The sequence below is a fragment of the Theobroma cacao genome, chromosome 2, assembly GCF_000208745.1.
Source record: "Theobroma cacao cultivar B97-61/B2 chromosome 2, Criollo_cocoa_genome_V2, whole genome shotgun sequence".
NCBI lineage: Eukaryota > Viridiplantae > Streptophyta > Magnoliopsida > Malvales > Malvaceae > Theobroma > Theobroma cacao.
In genome coordinates this window covers 39,017,963-39,032,716 of record NC_030851.1, presented here as the reverse complement: position 1 = coordinate 39,032,716, position 14,754 = coordinate 39,017,963, and the positions used below count along the sequence as shown (strand labels likewise).

At 35.4% G+C, this 14,754-nt stretch overlaps 3 protein-coding genes across 3 annotated transcripts; all 3 read left to right on the top strand.

The window, feature by feature from the left end:
• LOC18610174 (probable root meristem growth factor 8) lies at window positions 1,722–3,066 on the top strand. The gene is made up of 4 exons (XM_007045686.2): window positions 1,722–1,856; window positions 1,937–2,010; window positions 2,089–2,149; window positions 2,726–3,066. The coding sequence occupies exons 1-4, from the start codon at window positions 1,754–1,756 to the stop codon at window positions 2,884–2,886; spliced, it is 399 nt and encodes a 132-aa protein (XP_007045748.1). The 5' UTR covers window positions 1,722–1,753; the 3' UTR covers window positions 2,887–3,066.
• LOC18610173 lies at window positions 4,824–7,357 on the top strand. Its single transcript, XM_018114492.1, has 6 exons — window positions 4,824–5,425; window positions 5,503–5,606; window positions 5,916–6,013; window positions 6,102–6,295; window positions 6,726–6,787; window positions 6,955–7,357. Exons 1-6 carry the CDS (start codon window positions 5,026–5,028, stop codon window positions 6,997–6,999), a joined length of 903 nt encoding a protein of 300 aa, XP_017969981.1. The 5' UTR covers window positions 4,824–5,025; the 3' UTR covers window positions 7,000–7,357.
• On the top strand, window positions 7,963–14,450 carry LOC18610172 (protease 2). Its single transcript, XM_018116108.1, has 11 exons — window positions 7,963–8,509; window positions 8,863–9,026; window positions 9,411–9,633; window positions 9,710–9,852; window positions 9,947–10,155; window positions 10,299–10,433; window positions 11,039–11,167; window positions 11,651–12,060; window positions 12,677–12,893; window positions 13,372–13,565; window positions 13,729–14,450. Exons 1-11 carry the CDS (start codon window positions 8,121–8,123, stop codon window positions 13,922–13,924), a joined length of 2,409 nt encoding a protein of 802 aa, XP_017971597.1. The 5' UTR covers window positions 7,963–8,120; the 3' UTR covers window positions 13,925–14,450.

Here is a 14,754-nt window from a genome sequence, read left to right as displayed (position 1 = left end):
GTGTCATTTATCTATCATAATCCCTAGAAAGATGCATAGGCAATTAGATGAAGGGGGATGCATTTAAATTGTTACGTTTCACATCAGTTTACATCAAGGTTTTGTATGCTTTAGTCCCTCAGACTTATGATTTTTTTCAACAAAAAATGTTTCATAAGTTAAAACAGTCTGCCATGTTAGCGTATCTACGGGGTGTTGGGTAACTGATTTGTCAAAGGCTCGTAATTGGAGTAATCAGAAGGCTATAAATCAAGCTAGCTAGGGTCTGCTCCTGGGCTAATCTAAGCCTAGGGAAACCCCTTTCTTGTCCTTCGATTTCAAGTTCAGAGGTAATTTTCTTGGATAGTTAAGTAGGTGTCCTTCCATTGCACCAAACCTGTTGCCTGCTTTTATTGCCTAACATATGCTCATTGGGCATGGCTGGGCCAAACCTATTTGCCTATCTAACTAACCTTACTAATTATATTCGGTTTATGATTATGACATACGTTTGACACCCAAGGATTAGCTTCATTTCTGATTATCTTTGATCATACCCAAATCTAAAATAAAACAAAAAAAAAAGAAAAGGACTATGACTAGGTTTTTCTATGAACAGTGAACATGGCATTGCATATTTTATTCAAGGTTACATTTTCTTGCAGACATCCTGATTTGTTTGTCATCAATAATTTATCATATGATATCTGAATTTCGATTTAATGATAAATGTACATATTTTTTTATCTAAAAAAAGTTATAAAAAAGTAGTTGTCTGATCAGTAGAGAACTAAGTTGAACTCACAGCTGTTATAGTTTCTTCTGGTGGTCAAACATTCAGGCTCCCTTTGTACACTCTTGTCCATTTCTTCAAATGGTCTTCCATAGATTTACTACACATGCACGTGTATTGTCTTTGAAAAACGAAAGGCTTCTAACCAGTAAGATTATTTTGCTGTCTCAAATTCCTGGTTCCAACGACTTATTACATTTGACTTCGTTGGGTATGAAGGTTCTGCCATTGAGTCTTTCCATAAAGTTTTTGTATACAGTACACTTTGTCGCACACTCGTTAGTGTCAAACTTTGGTACGGAATAAGGAAGAAAAGATGGGGTGGGGGGGGGGGGGGTGGCCGGGGGGCCGGGGAGGGTACGTCGATGCCAACACCCCTGGAAAGTGGTTTTTTATCAGACAAATATAGGTTTGGAAGCAAAAATAAGCATATACACGCTTTAACCATTACTTTTTCTTGATCCCCATTAGACAGAAAGAATCTACAAGCTGAAGTGTGCAGTGGTACATATGAGCTGCCCTGCAACTTTTTTAGATAAGAAATGAATTGCATCTTGATCAAATGATCAAATATTCTGTTTCTCTATTTAGGCAAAGGTATTAAGGGGTGATATGCTGTCAAAAGCCCATGAATTACTAAATTAGCAACATATTGGGTGCTTTAATAGCAGATATAGGTCAGGCTTTGCTATAAAGTAATAAAACAAAACCAAGGGTCCTACTGTAGTTGTTGACAAAAACCAACCCAAATGGTATGAAGCCTCCTAGAAAGGATGTATAAATTTAAGATTTTTCCCTGAACATGTTTTGGGACTCTGCAATTTTTGTGCTTTGTGTCTGTTTCTCTCTCTCTCTCTCTCTCTCCCTCTCTTCCTTCCTCTTTGTCTGTGGGGCTTTGGTTGATATAAAAAGAACCCACACTCGGAAAATCACAAAGCTGTGGTTATGCAAAAAAAAAAATCTTCAGAGAGTTGAAGTGATATGGAGCTGTTAGTAGTCATTACTGTGCTTTGTTTTAGCTTCTTGGCATTGCAAACACCTTGTACTTCCCTGCAAATCCAGCTGCAATCATCAACTGAACAAGGTAAACTATAATGGTCTCTCTATCCCTTGTCTCTGTCTCATCTTTTTCCATTATTTAATGAGTTTAAGTGCTTTTATCAGGAGCAGCAAAAGGAGTTCAGCTTTCTCTCCCCACACTGCCAAGGAAGCTCAGATTCACTGAGGAATTAGTAGAAGTAAGAATCTCTATACAATCCTAATAGTATAACATTGCCATTATTCTTAGGCTCATCTGCCTTGTGTTTTTGAATCAGTTTAAAGGAAATGGAGCTCAACATTCAATTTCAAACACCAAGCAGAAGGAAGATGTTTCAGGTGACATATCTAATCTGTATCTATATTCAAATCCAAGGCTCCAGTAAGTTGCATTTTCTAGTCAAAAAGCACTGAAGTGCTTACATTCTTAGTCCAAGTACGAGTATCTATCATCTCAGCAATGGACAATGAACATTGCTTTTTATTTGGGTGTTCTGTGGTTAGCAACCAAAGGAAAATATAGGGTGACTTCCCCTTCCTGACATGAGTGAATATTCCTCCATTACTTTATGTTTGAAAAGTATACTTCACTTGACTTATACAGAGACCATCCAAAATCTAGGGTCAGCTTGCTCAGAACCCTTTGACTTCAAACTTGAAAACTGCCAAAATTTCCTCACTTAACCCAAGACTCTTTCTTTAACTATTCCCTTTACAAATACCTGATGCTACAGAATTGAACCAGTTAGCTCTAATAATGTATGTAGTATTAGCAGCAACCAGGTGAAAAAGCAAGAGGAGTAAATCCACAACCAAGGGTGTATGACCCTGATTTTAAACCTTTGATCATACAGAATTGAGAATTCTGTAAAATTGCGTGTCTATTTATTTTATTAATACTTTTGGTTTGGACAGGGAAAGCATACCAGAAAGAGGAAGCTAGAGTTCATGGAAGTCGAGGCACAAGGCATGAATGGGTGGAGGGCCCCGACGTTTCACAATATTTTACGATGGATTATTCCAACGTAAGAAGACGACGACCCATACATAACAAGTCACTGCCGGTTGGTCCTTGAAACATGGGGATGATACCCTTAGTTTCTGCTTGCTTGCTTGCTGCTGCTGCTGCTTTCAGTCCCCCAAGAGTACAGAACAAACATTTTAGGATCACAATTTTGTTATAAAAAACACACAGTAGTAGTCATGCTTTTTGTAATTATCCATATGAGGAATATGTCTTGTTTTCTTTCCGTTCATGGCCGACATTTCTTGACCCAAAATTTTGTTACGTTAAACTAGGATAATTAGGGAGTCCTGATGAGTTTCTTTTCTGTCAAACTTTTTCTTGGTAGTCAAACGGGGGCTACAAACCGCGATATACGATGACATGCTTGCGCAAATCACTAATACTATCTGCTCGTTTACAGTAAACAATGCTTGGGATTTGGTTGAAGTGGGAGTTAGGCTGGCTGTTTATCGAGGGAAAGAACCTTTTGACTGGCAGGAAAACAGGAAATTAATCACTGGTGTTTTGATTCATTTGATATCATCTTTCCATGTTTTGACTGTTCCACCTCTCTCCGTGCTTACAACTTCCACGATAAGGTTCGGCTAGATGAGTTGGAATCCCAAAAGTACATACAAAAGCGTGGTGGGCCCATAACCCACAGGTCCTAAGATTGAAACTTGAATCTTATACGAACTGTCGTGGATTATATTTTTTCGTTTAAGTAATGATATTTGAATGTACATTTACACGCAAGTCAGTTAATATTTAATTATATCTAATCAAATATCAATAATAGCAATAAATTAAATTAAAAAAATTTACATCAAAATTAGAGGACATATTGAATATTATATATATAAATATTGAATCATAAAAAAAATATTTTATTAATATGAAATTAATTACAAAGAGATTAAGACACGTTATCGTCGAAACAAGAGACAATTCTAAATGATTCACTACAAACATATATTTACCAATGAAATAATCTAACAATCCGTCGATTGCTATTGGAATCCGATTATAAAATTTAATACTCGCATCTTATCCGACCCAATGAACCATATTTTACAAAAACCCGAACTCATTTATTTAGTTAATTACAAATCCAACTCGATTTGAGTTTAGTAATAAAAAATAAAAATAAAAATTATATTTATTTTATTTCTTAGAATTAAATTGATTAGTTTAAAATAAATTTTATATTTAAATAATTTATAGATTAAATTTAATAATTTATCAATTATAAAAAATATATACATTGAAAAATAATATAAAAAATTAAAAATTTTATAATTTATTATCGAGTTTAGATAATAGATATCTTAATATTACTAGTTTCACTTTATCCAAACTTGTCGAACTGTTGGAGTCTCTTGTTATGTGCATAGCTGAGAATAAACTCCTAATCATAGGAAGAAAATATATAAATCTAATGAAATAAGTACCAAATAAAATTGATAAAAATTTTAGACCTAATCGTAGGAATATTGATATTAGACAAAATGAGGGCTTCTTTCAATAAAGTGACATATTTTGTAACTTATGAAACTTTATGTAACATATGGATTTAAATGATGAAGATGTGAGTGAAACAAATTATATAATTCATATTACCACACATACCATTAGAATTAGATGAATAAAAAAAAATTTTGTAATTTAAAAATAAATCAACTCTTAAACCTAAAGTTAATCGGTGATTAAGGGTATTAATTGAAAGTTTGATTGTAATTTATCCAAAAATATTTCATTTGATTTTGCAAAATTAAACGTGTACAGGGATTAACTTTTTAAGAAAAAAGTAACATGTTGTATCAAAATAATATCAAGATTCTTAATACTAATTTTATTTTTAAATATTGTAAAATAAATAAAATTTATTATTTTTATATGAAATCAATATGTACATATAGATTTTTCACTTTAATTTACTATTTATTTTACTTGAATTATAATTTTATTTTTTGTTTACTTGTAAAAAAAATAAATAGAGCCCTTTTGTTTCGTCGTCCAGACGGGGATTCCGCGAACCGGCCGTGAGAAAAACGTTTCATACATCTGGAGTCCCTGACGAAACGAATCGTTTCCGTAAAACGACGCCGTTTCATGAACACTTCTCCTCCTGATAGGCAAGAAAAACAGAAGTACTTAAAACAGATTGCAGCAGAGAGGAGCAAAGAATCCAATCCTTCAGATCCCAAAAATGGAAGACTTTTGGAAGCGAGCAAAATCCTTCGCGGAAGAAGCGGCGAAGAAATCGCAATCCCTAGCAACGCCAAACAAAATCGCCGATCTAGTCGCCGAGACCGCCAAGAAGTCCAAGGAGCTAGCTCTGGAAGCCACCAAGAAAGCCGATGAGCTCAAAACCGCCGCTCTTAAACAAGCCGATCAAATCCAAATCCAAAGCATATCCAAGTCCATTTCCGATATCATCCCTCCTCAACTCTCCTCCCTCTCCATTACCTCCTCCGCCTCCACTTCCTCCGATCCTCCACCGATCTCGGATTCGGAGCTTCGGAAGTTTGGACTCACCGATGATTTGAGAGACTTTGTCAGAGGTTTTACTTCCAGTACTTTCCAGAACTTCCCTTCCCCTGTTCAAGGTAAATTTTGATTTAATTGTTTTTTTTATTCTTTTTTTTTTTAAATTTAAATCTGAAAGTTTTAGATATTTGAGTAGATGAACCAGAGCCGTCCGATGCGACGACTACGGGATCAAATGTACGGAAAGATCTGAGTGAGTGGCAAGAGAGGCATGCCACGCTTGTTCTTACTACTGTTAAGGTAAACATATTTAGTACATTATATTTTAGAATTTTATAATTATAACGGCTACGTCTGGCATTGCGAATTTGAGTTGTGTCCATGGTAATCGCCGAATTTGGCCGAAAAGACAGTGCTAACCAAAGGTATAATTTGTGGATAAGATTTGGATTGAGATGAGTGTTCCCCCAGTCACAACTTTTAATCTTGTGATTTCCAATTGCGATTGTAATGCCAAATTAGGCCTAAATTTGCTAGGAAATGTTGGAATTGTTTTAGATTTTATGTACTTTTTAATTGGTTTCTGTAAATCATATTATTCTTATGCAGGAAATCAAAAAATTAAGATATGAGCTGTGTCCGCGTCTGATGAAAGAAAGAAAATTTTGGAGGATATATTTCACTCTTGTTAGCACTCATGTTGGCCCGTAAGTAATTAATTATTTATTATAATAATGATAATTTAGGATTAGTGAACAAATTCTTACTTCGACTAATGGTATTTGTAATTTTCAGTTATGAGAAGGAGTACATGGAGGAAGTTAAACAGAGAGCAGAGGAGGCAAAAGAGGATAAATCAAAGCAAACACCTGTAGTTAAGGCAGAAGAGCCAGAAAGTGGTCTGCAGAGTAAAACTTCGAGCTCATCTGCTGAGCAAGATTTGGATACATTTTTGTTGGGAGATTTTGAAGATAGTGATGGGGGTGGAGGTATATTCACCAAAATTCATGCATTGATTGCAGAGTTATGATATTTTCACATGTTTTTTGTGTCATGCACTTTTGATGTTTTGAATTGCTCTCTCTAGAAGTAATCTATTGGTTTTAAGTTGATGACCTTATTTTCCAAATTATATGTCCAAAAAGATGTTATTCCGGGGAGACACGAAAGGGATCATGGATTCTGTAGCCTAACTGACTATGGCTGATTCGTTTTAACATGTTGGTCTTGGCAGAGGTGTTTACATGAGATGCAATTCTTGATAACTTACTGTAGACATTATTTTAATAACATGGCGAGCTTCATTGTTTGTAGAAAACTATTTACAAATGAATTGGACTCATATGACTTGTTTTTTCAGATGTTTTCTCTAGCGATTCTTTTACTGTCAGTTTGATAATTATTTGTATGGTTTTCCAGATGATGGCGATGCTGATGCTGATGGGAGCTTTGGTGATGATTTTGACAAGATTGAAAATTCCGTAAGCTTGAATAACTCTATACTATCTTTTATTAAAGATTGTCGTAACTGTGCTTCCTGCTGCATTCTTTGATCTGCATCTTCATGATTCATTGATGCTTGTGCCAAGATTCTTCATTCTTGGAAATGGTTGTAACACATGTCCTCAAATTTTGTGGCCACTTGCAGGATGTTGAAGATGAGAAGAAGAATGCAGTGGGAACTAAAGGTTAAAATTGCAGGGGAAACACATTGAAGTAAAAGTCAGAACTTTTGTGCTAAGGGGAGGAAAGGACTGAACAGGGGATAGCAGAAGCAGATGCGGGTTCTCAAAATTTGATTCGATGGTTGGGGTTTGGTACTGTGGTGTATGTTTGCTTTATGCAAGATATATAATTTGCAATTTGTTCATTTGTTTAATGCTACAAAGAATTGCAGGTTCTCATACCTGTTCTGTTTGACAGGGAATGAGGGAAGGCTCGAACACCGCTAGTTGCCTTGTACAGAGCACATCTCATTCTATTAATTAAATTATTCTTGTTAATGTTTCTCAACTATTGTTCATACGATGTCTAAACCTGAGAAAATTTCACTCTCTTCTTCTGGTGGAAGAACAATATGGGGGAGGATGAAGCCTACGCATTGAAACAGCAATATGCATTCGTTTGTTCTGTAAGAGTCATTAGTCATCCTCAAAGAGGAAATCCTCAAGATTTTAACCTATGGATTTTAGTCTAATCTTTAAACAAAGAAATGCTTGAGAAGCCGGAAAGGTGGCAGAGGGATGGGGCAATGCATGATTATTTTCAAATTGCCATGGTTTTACGTTATTGCAGTTTTAAGGCATCTAATCATGCCGAGACTATTAAGACATAAATAATATAGTTAAAATTTATTTAAGACATGATTAGTTAATTTTGTATTCGTATATTTCGTAACGAGTTTACTACTTATTTATTTAATAACAAATAGTTTCCTATATGGTTAAGTCTACTATTTTGATTTATGAAATTATAAAATTTTTTATAATGGTTAAAATTTGTTATATTTGATAAATATTATAATATTTATAATTTTTTATTATAAATTTAAATAATTGTATTATATTTTAACTTAATCTAGACATCAAACAAATCAAAGAATATTGCGGCTCTGACTAATTTTTGAGCATTCCACTTCCACCCCAAAGAAAGATTTATAGTTAGAACAAACTTATTATTCACTATACTTAAGCAAACTTCAAGACCAACATCTGCCTTTATTCACAGGGTTGTATAATCTTGCTTCATAAAACACAAATACCAACTGAAAAGTAGCTGCTCTTCTGCTGTTCGAAACTACAAGTCCGGTCGGCCATGTCTCTACTCTCCCGCTTAATCTCCAGCACTTCAATCAAACCACCTACTTTCTCCCTTTCTTTCATCTTAGTCTCCTCCCTATCCTCTTCCTCTTCCTCTTTCTCTTCGAAATGCAGGGCAGAGCCAATCCCAGTCCCTTCTCAGCTGCCTCCAGTTCCCAAAAGAGTTCCTTTCACAGTCTCACTCCATGGTCATACGTGGCAAGATCATTACCATTGGATGCGCAACGTCAACGACCCTGATTTCGTAGACTACCTCAACCAAGAGAACTCATATGCTCAAGCTTTCATGGCTGACACTCAAACCCTGCAACGAGCTATGGTCTCTGAGATGAAAAGCCGAATGCCCTCCAAAATTTCCACTCCTGTTGAACGTTATGGACCCTGGTTTGTAGTTTTTAATGTGACCCTTTTCCCTGTTTTGGCTAAGTTTCAGTTTTTGTATATAAAGTTTCCATCTTTTCCTTATTGGGTGATTGTGAATTGTTAGTGTTATTTGGGTTTTTATTAAGTGATGCAATCTTAAAATTATTTGCCTTAGTTGGTGTCAGTTTTATGAATTGTTAGATGTTTGCTTATTGTTGGTGTAGAAACGAGTGTAACCTGATGTTAAATATTTCGAAATCTTAGCTAACATTTGCAGCATAATATTTTTCAGGTTAGCCTTTGTTTAATTGTAAGTCTTTTATTTTTTTTAGTGTAGGAGAAGTGAATTGTGAGCTTACTGACATTTTATGCAGGTTGTACTACGAGTACATACCGGAAGGGAAGGAGTACCCAGTGTTCTGCAGGAGATTAGGAACTGAGAGACGTGGTTGGGTGGAAAGGCTTCTCAGTAATGCCAAAGCTGGATTTGGAAGGGAGGAAATTTTGCTCGACTGGAATGAAGTTGCTGAAAAACATGGCAAGCTTCTATAAAAGTGCTTTTTTTTTCTTTTTTTTTTCTCTGGAATGTATATTGGATGGAGATGTGTGGTCATGGGTATGGTTATGCTACTTGATACTATGATGCTTCTTTTTCAAAGGTTATTTTTGGCTTAAAAGTCTTGGAAAATATACTATCTTTCACGGTTAAAACTTTTTGTAAGAAAATATAGCAAAAGCTGAATTCTTCAAACAGAAAATGAAACTTTGTAATTCTGATTATATGTTAATGGTATGTGTCCCAAAACATGGCTTTGAAGTCTAGTACCCTTAGCTATCGTTGTACTGCATTGATATATAGCTATAAATAAAAACTTTTTCTTAGTTTTAAGTTGAGGTTAGTATTATTATGTCTTCTGTGCAGGTTATGTGCATGTGGGTCAGTGTCGAATTTCACCAGATCACAATTTTCTAGCATACACACTTGATACTTCTGGCAGTGAACAGTTCATTCTTCAAATTAAAGACCTCAGAAATGGATATATTGTTCCAAGGGCACAAGTTGATAGAGTTGTTAGCTTGGCATGGGCTCAAGATTGCCAGACTTTGTTCTATACAATTGCTGATGAGAATCAACGACCTTACAGGCACACTTCTTCACTGCATTGTCCAGTCCTTTTTTAGAGATTGAGATGTTTTCCAACCTGTCTCTAACTTTTGCAGGGTTCTTTGCACAACATTAGGATCAGGTATTACAGATGATGTCTTGGTATTTACAGAAAGTGATTCTAGCTTTTGTGTGGACCTAACAAGTACAAAAGATGGCAAGTTTATAACTGTGAATTCAAATTCAAGGAGTTCATCTGAGGAAGGCATTTACCTTTTCATTACCTTTTGCTTTTCCCACTTTTAGATTATAATTGCCCCTTGTGCCAATCTTATATCCCATTGCTTTATTACAGGTTTATGTAGTTGATTCAACTGATCCCTTGAGTGGCTTGCGAAGAGTACATGAGCGCGTTTCTGGTGTACAGTATTTTTGGGAACATCATTTTGGTTTCTTTTATATTCTTACAAATGCTCCTGTGAAAGAAAGTATGATGTGTTCCACTGAAGGTTATTATTTAGCTAGATGTCAAGTTGGAGATATACAGTCAACTACTTGGCAGGTGTGGTTTGCTTTTCCTTTTGTATCTAGAGAAGTGGATGCCTGATTTTCTTATTTGCTATTTCATTTTTTCCAACTCAAGCTTATGTACAAACTATCCTCTATTGCATAAATTAATATACTTCTGTATGTTTTTTCTGTCAGAATATTTTCTATCCCAGTGAAGATACCAGTTTACAAGATATGGACATTTTTAATGGACATTTAGTGCTTTTTCTCAATAAGAAGGGCTTTCCTATGTTATGTTCTGTTGATTTGCCTATCAATGTTGATTGTAAGGTATTCCAATTTCTGCTTTTTCTTTCTCTTTTCTTGTAGGTTATGAAATAAATATACCAGATGAAGTATTGTTGTTGTTATTGAGCTTCCTATTCTGTGCTTTATGGCATTAAAGTCTATTGTATCATACTTTTCATCTTTTAGACAGAAACTTGGTTTTCCCTCCCTTTTTCAAACAATAATTGAATTGTGCCATGAAATGCTTTTTTGTTTTTGGCTTATTTTTACACTTTTTAACATATAGTTGCAGATTTTAAATAGTATGGTTTGATCTTCTCTTTTTGCACCTGCGTGTTGTGAAAAAAGAAACAAGTATGAGTCAAAGCATATACGTTAAGCATGTTTAACGTATTAAGACAAGAAAATAAAATTAGAGATAATGATATCTAGTGTAATTAATATACTCAACTTAGGGAGTATTTTTGTTCTACTAATGCCTATTCCAGTTTTGGCTTTTCTGTTTATCCTTTATAAAGTACACTCTAGCTCCTAAAAGGAAAAGATCACAGTAAAATGATGAATGTTGATGTCATCATTTAGTTGATCTTTGCATATACGACTATTGTACTTCTACTAATTTGCAATTGGCATGTGTTATTCTGCAGCGTCAAATGATGATTGAGGATCTTGATCCATGGTTTTTCCCTATGCCCTCAAATTCATGTAGTATTCAACCAGGTTCAAACCTTGACTTCACGAACTCAGTATACAGAGTGGTGCTGTCATCTTCAGTGGTAATTTCTTGTGAGCTTGATTGTGATATTGTTACATTACATATTGATGCTTTTTAACTTTTATGGTTTTCTCACTCTTTCTGTTAGATGTCCATATGCTTAACTTGTGTCTCTGTCCTCACACATTGTTCCCTTTGTTACCAGTGCAAAGCTTAGAGAAATTACCTTTTCAGTTCATTTTTCTGGTTTTGTAATATTTAGAGAAACTAAAACATGACAAGGCTCTTGTGGAAAAATTATTAACCAATTACCAAAGTGAGTTATTGACCTTCTCAAATTTAGAGGCATTGCATTTGTTAAATGATAGGAATAAATTAGTTCAGACTAGGGATCTTCTTTTGTTTAAGTGTCTCAGCTCAGTAAGAACTGTGGAATTATATTTGGTTTATACGTGTGCTTGCTGATTTTAGTTACTTGAGCAAGTATGTTTATCTTGTATTGCTTGCCCCTAAATTTATTTAACCTTTCTTTTGGCATCCCTAGGTGCCTGATGTAATTGTTGACTACGACATGTCAAGACGGATTTTCTCAATTGTTCAACAAGAGGAGGTACTTGGTGTTTCTAGTAATGCTCAATCATGCTCTTCAGGATATGAACTAGATACTCAAAAACATCTTGACCGTAAAAAGGGTGAAAACAACCAAAATATTGAATTACAAAGATGGAAGGACTTTTCTGATACCTATTGTTGTGAAAGAAAGGAAGTTATTTCCCATGATGGTGTCAGGGTTCCTCTGACCATTTTGTACTCGCAAAAGGCGTGGAAGAGTTATCAGTCTCCTGGAATTTTACAAGGTTATGGAGCATATGGGGAAGTTCTTGATAAAAGTTGGTGCGTGGACCGTCTCAGTTTACTTGATCGTGGATGGGTGGTGGCATTTGCTGATGTAAGGTTGGTTTATGATTTGTTCTTTTTGTCAAATTTGTTATTGGCATTCTTTCCTCGAGTAAGAATGCATCATTTAATATTAATTTGTAAAATTAGCTGTCAAATTGCTGTGTTAAATATTGAATATGAATTGTTTAGACCTAATTTTCATATTTGATGTCATTAAATTTTGGAAATATACCAAATAATATCTTGTACATATAGATGTGGATCTTAAGAAGGGTAACAAAATGAGACTAGAAGTTGCACTTGTATTTTATTGTATTAGGGGTTATTTGTGGAGATTTTATACTGTTTTTAAGTGTGATCATTTTTTGTAGGAATTCTTGTAACATGTGATGAATTTTGAATTAACTAATTCTTTGATTTCAGTTTTCTTTTTCTCTTCTCAGTTAGTTGTTTCTCTCATTGGTTTCAAATTCTAAATTATTCTCCTTAAGTACTTGTCCGCATCCCTGGATTTTACATTCCTGGTATTGTGTTTCATCGAGATTAGGGGTCATGCTTGAACTTGTGTTCAATAAAAATTTCAAAGAATTAACTGAACAAGATGCTGGTTTGTCATGGTCTTGGATGTGTTTACTTGTTATTTCAAATGTTTCATGTGTATGCTGAACAGGGGTGGTGGTGGTGGTGATTCTTCATGGCATAAATCTGGCAGTGGGTTGTTCAAACAAAATTCTATATATGACTTTGTATCATGTGGCAAGTACCTAATTGATGAGGGCTATGTCCATAGAGATCAGCTGGGTGCCATTGGAGTTAGTGCTGGGTGTCTTCTCATGGGGGCAGCTCTGAATATGTACCCTGACCTTTTCCGTGCTGCAATTTTGAAGGTTAGCCTTATTAGCAAAGTACCTGACATTTATATTGTCATGATCTCACCCAAGTGAAGTATGTTAAAAACGTTTAGAGTTGACAAGGAGACTTGAAATAAAGAGGGGCTTCAAACTTAAGTACCTTTGGATGACAAATGGAAAATTCAAAATTTTTTTTCACTTTCTTGCTAATAAAATTGGAAAAACCATGAAGAAGCTGTTGTAGTCTGACATTAGAAAAACATGTTTTGAAAAGAGAAACACTTCTGGTGTGGGTTATGTTGGTTTAACATCATTCACCTTTTTCTTCCTTTGTTTTTTCTTGTACTATGTCAAAGAGAACAAGTATGGATATGGAATTCTTTTGCTTTATCTTTTATTTTCCCCCACTTTTTAGTACTTTCTTTTTTCTTTGTTCCTTCGTTTTCCTTTTCTTTTCTTTTTACCCTCCTTTGTTAGACTGTCATAATGGAGACTTTGTTAATATTTCTAACAGGTACCATTTCTTGATATATTGAACTCATTGCTGGATCCTAGTTTGCCCCTCACTATATTGGACTATGAAGAATTTGGGAATCCTCAGATAAAGTCCCAGTTTGAGTCTATTTTAAGTTATTCCCCCTATGAAAACATTCCTCAAGGTGGTTGCCACCCTTCAATTCTTGTTACAGCATCATTTAATGACTCAAGGTAAATTCACTTCTTCCACTTCAGCTTTTCATCTATAATTGCATGAAGGCCTGCTTCCATATTTCTGCTGTTGATTTAATTTTTTTGCACTGTCATTCAGAAAAGTTGCATTCAATTTTGTATCCGTTAACTAACGCTGGTTGTATTTAATCATCATTCCAAGGGTTGGAGTTTGGGAAGCTGCCAAGTGGGTGGCCAAAGTTCGAGATAGTACATGTTCTTTTTGTTCTCGATCTGTCATTCTGAAGACAAATATGACTGGAGGACATTTTGGTGAAGGTGGCCGTTATATTCAGTGTGAGGAAATAGCTTATGACTATGCTTTTCTGGTGAAAGTTATGGGGATTAACATTAATTAGAATAAACTTGGCTGTCATCAAAGGTTGTTTCTAATTAACAGGGAAAAGAAAACATTAAACAGTGGGATTCCCTTCTTATAATCCTTGCATGAGTGATTGAGACTTCTGTTTGTTGAAGGACACTTGATTGGCAGTTCAGGTACAGATATCAAATGGTAACAATGGCATCTGAGTTGCCTCCATATGCTGTAATGATTCGGCTCAATTGTACCCAGCCTCCTGCTTTTGTATGCTGTAGGCATACTTTATGCATCTAGAAATGAGCTGAGTTGAACTTTGTGCCTGAAAGTGGAAGGTGCTCGTTAGCATCCATGGGACTAGTCAATGGGTTAACCCTTCTTGTTTTCTCAAGATGAGTTGGCAACTGACAGCAATGCTTTTTTGCACTTCAAGAACATGTCTGAATCTGATCATGTCTCTGTTATGGTTGAGTAATAATGTAATCTTTTGAGACTTAAACAGCGCTGCATTTGCTGTTAATTGTTATTGCACTAGGAAATTATCTCTGGCAGCATTCATTCTAGGATGCATAGTGGTTCCATTTCTCTTTATTATTACTTCTGGATTCTGCATATTGAAATTGGGGCCTTCAGCAATAGTCTGTCACACCAAGCTGCCATGGACATCCATTGAGCAGAATCCAGAAGTATTCGTACACATTAGGAAGAAACTGCGAAAGGTACTGCCGGAAAGTTCAACAGTTCTTAAGGACTTCTCTAAGGGGAGAGGTGACCGGCAGCAAAATGGTCCAGCTTCCCAGCTTCTAGCTGCTGAGGATTGTTAATGAGACCGATTGGCTTTAAGGTAGCAACTCCCCAGCTTGGTGTTCC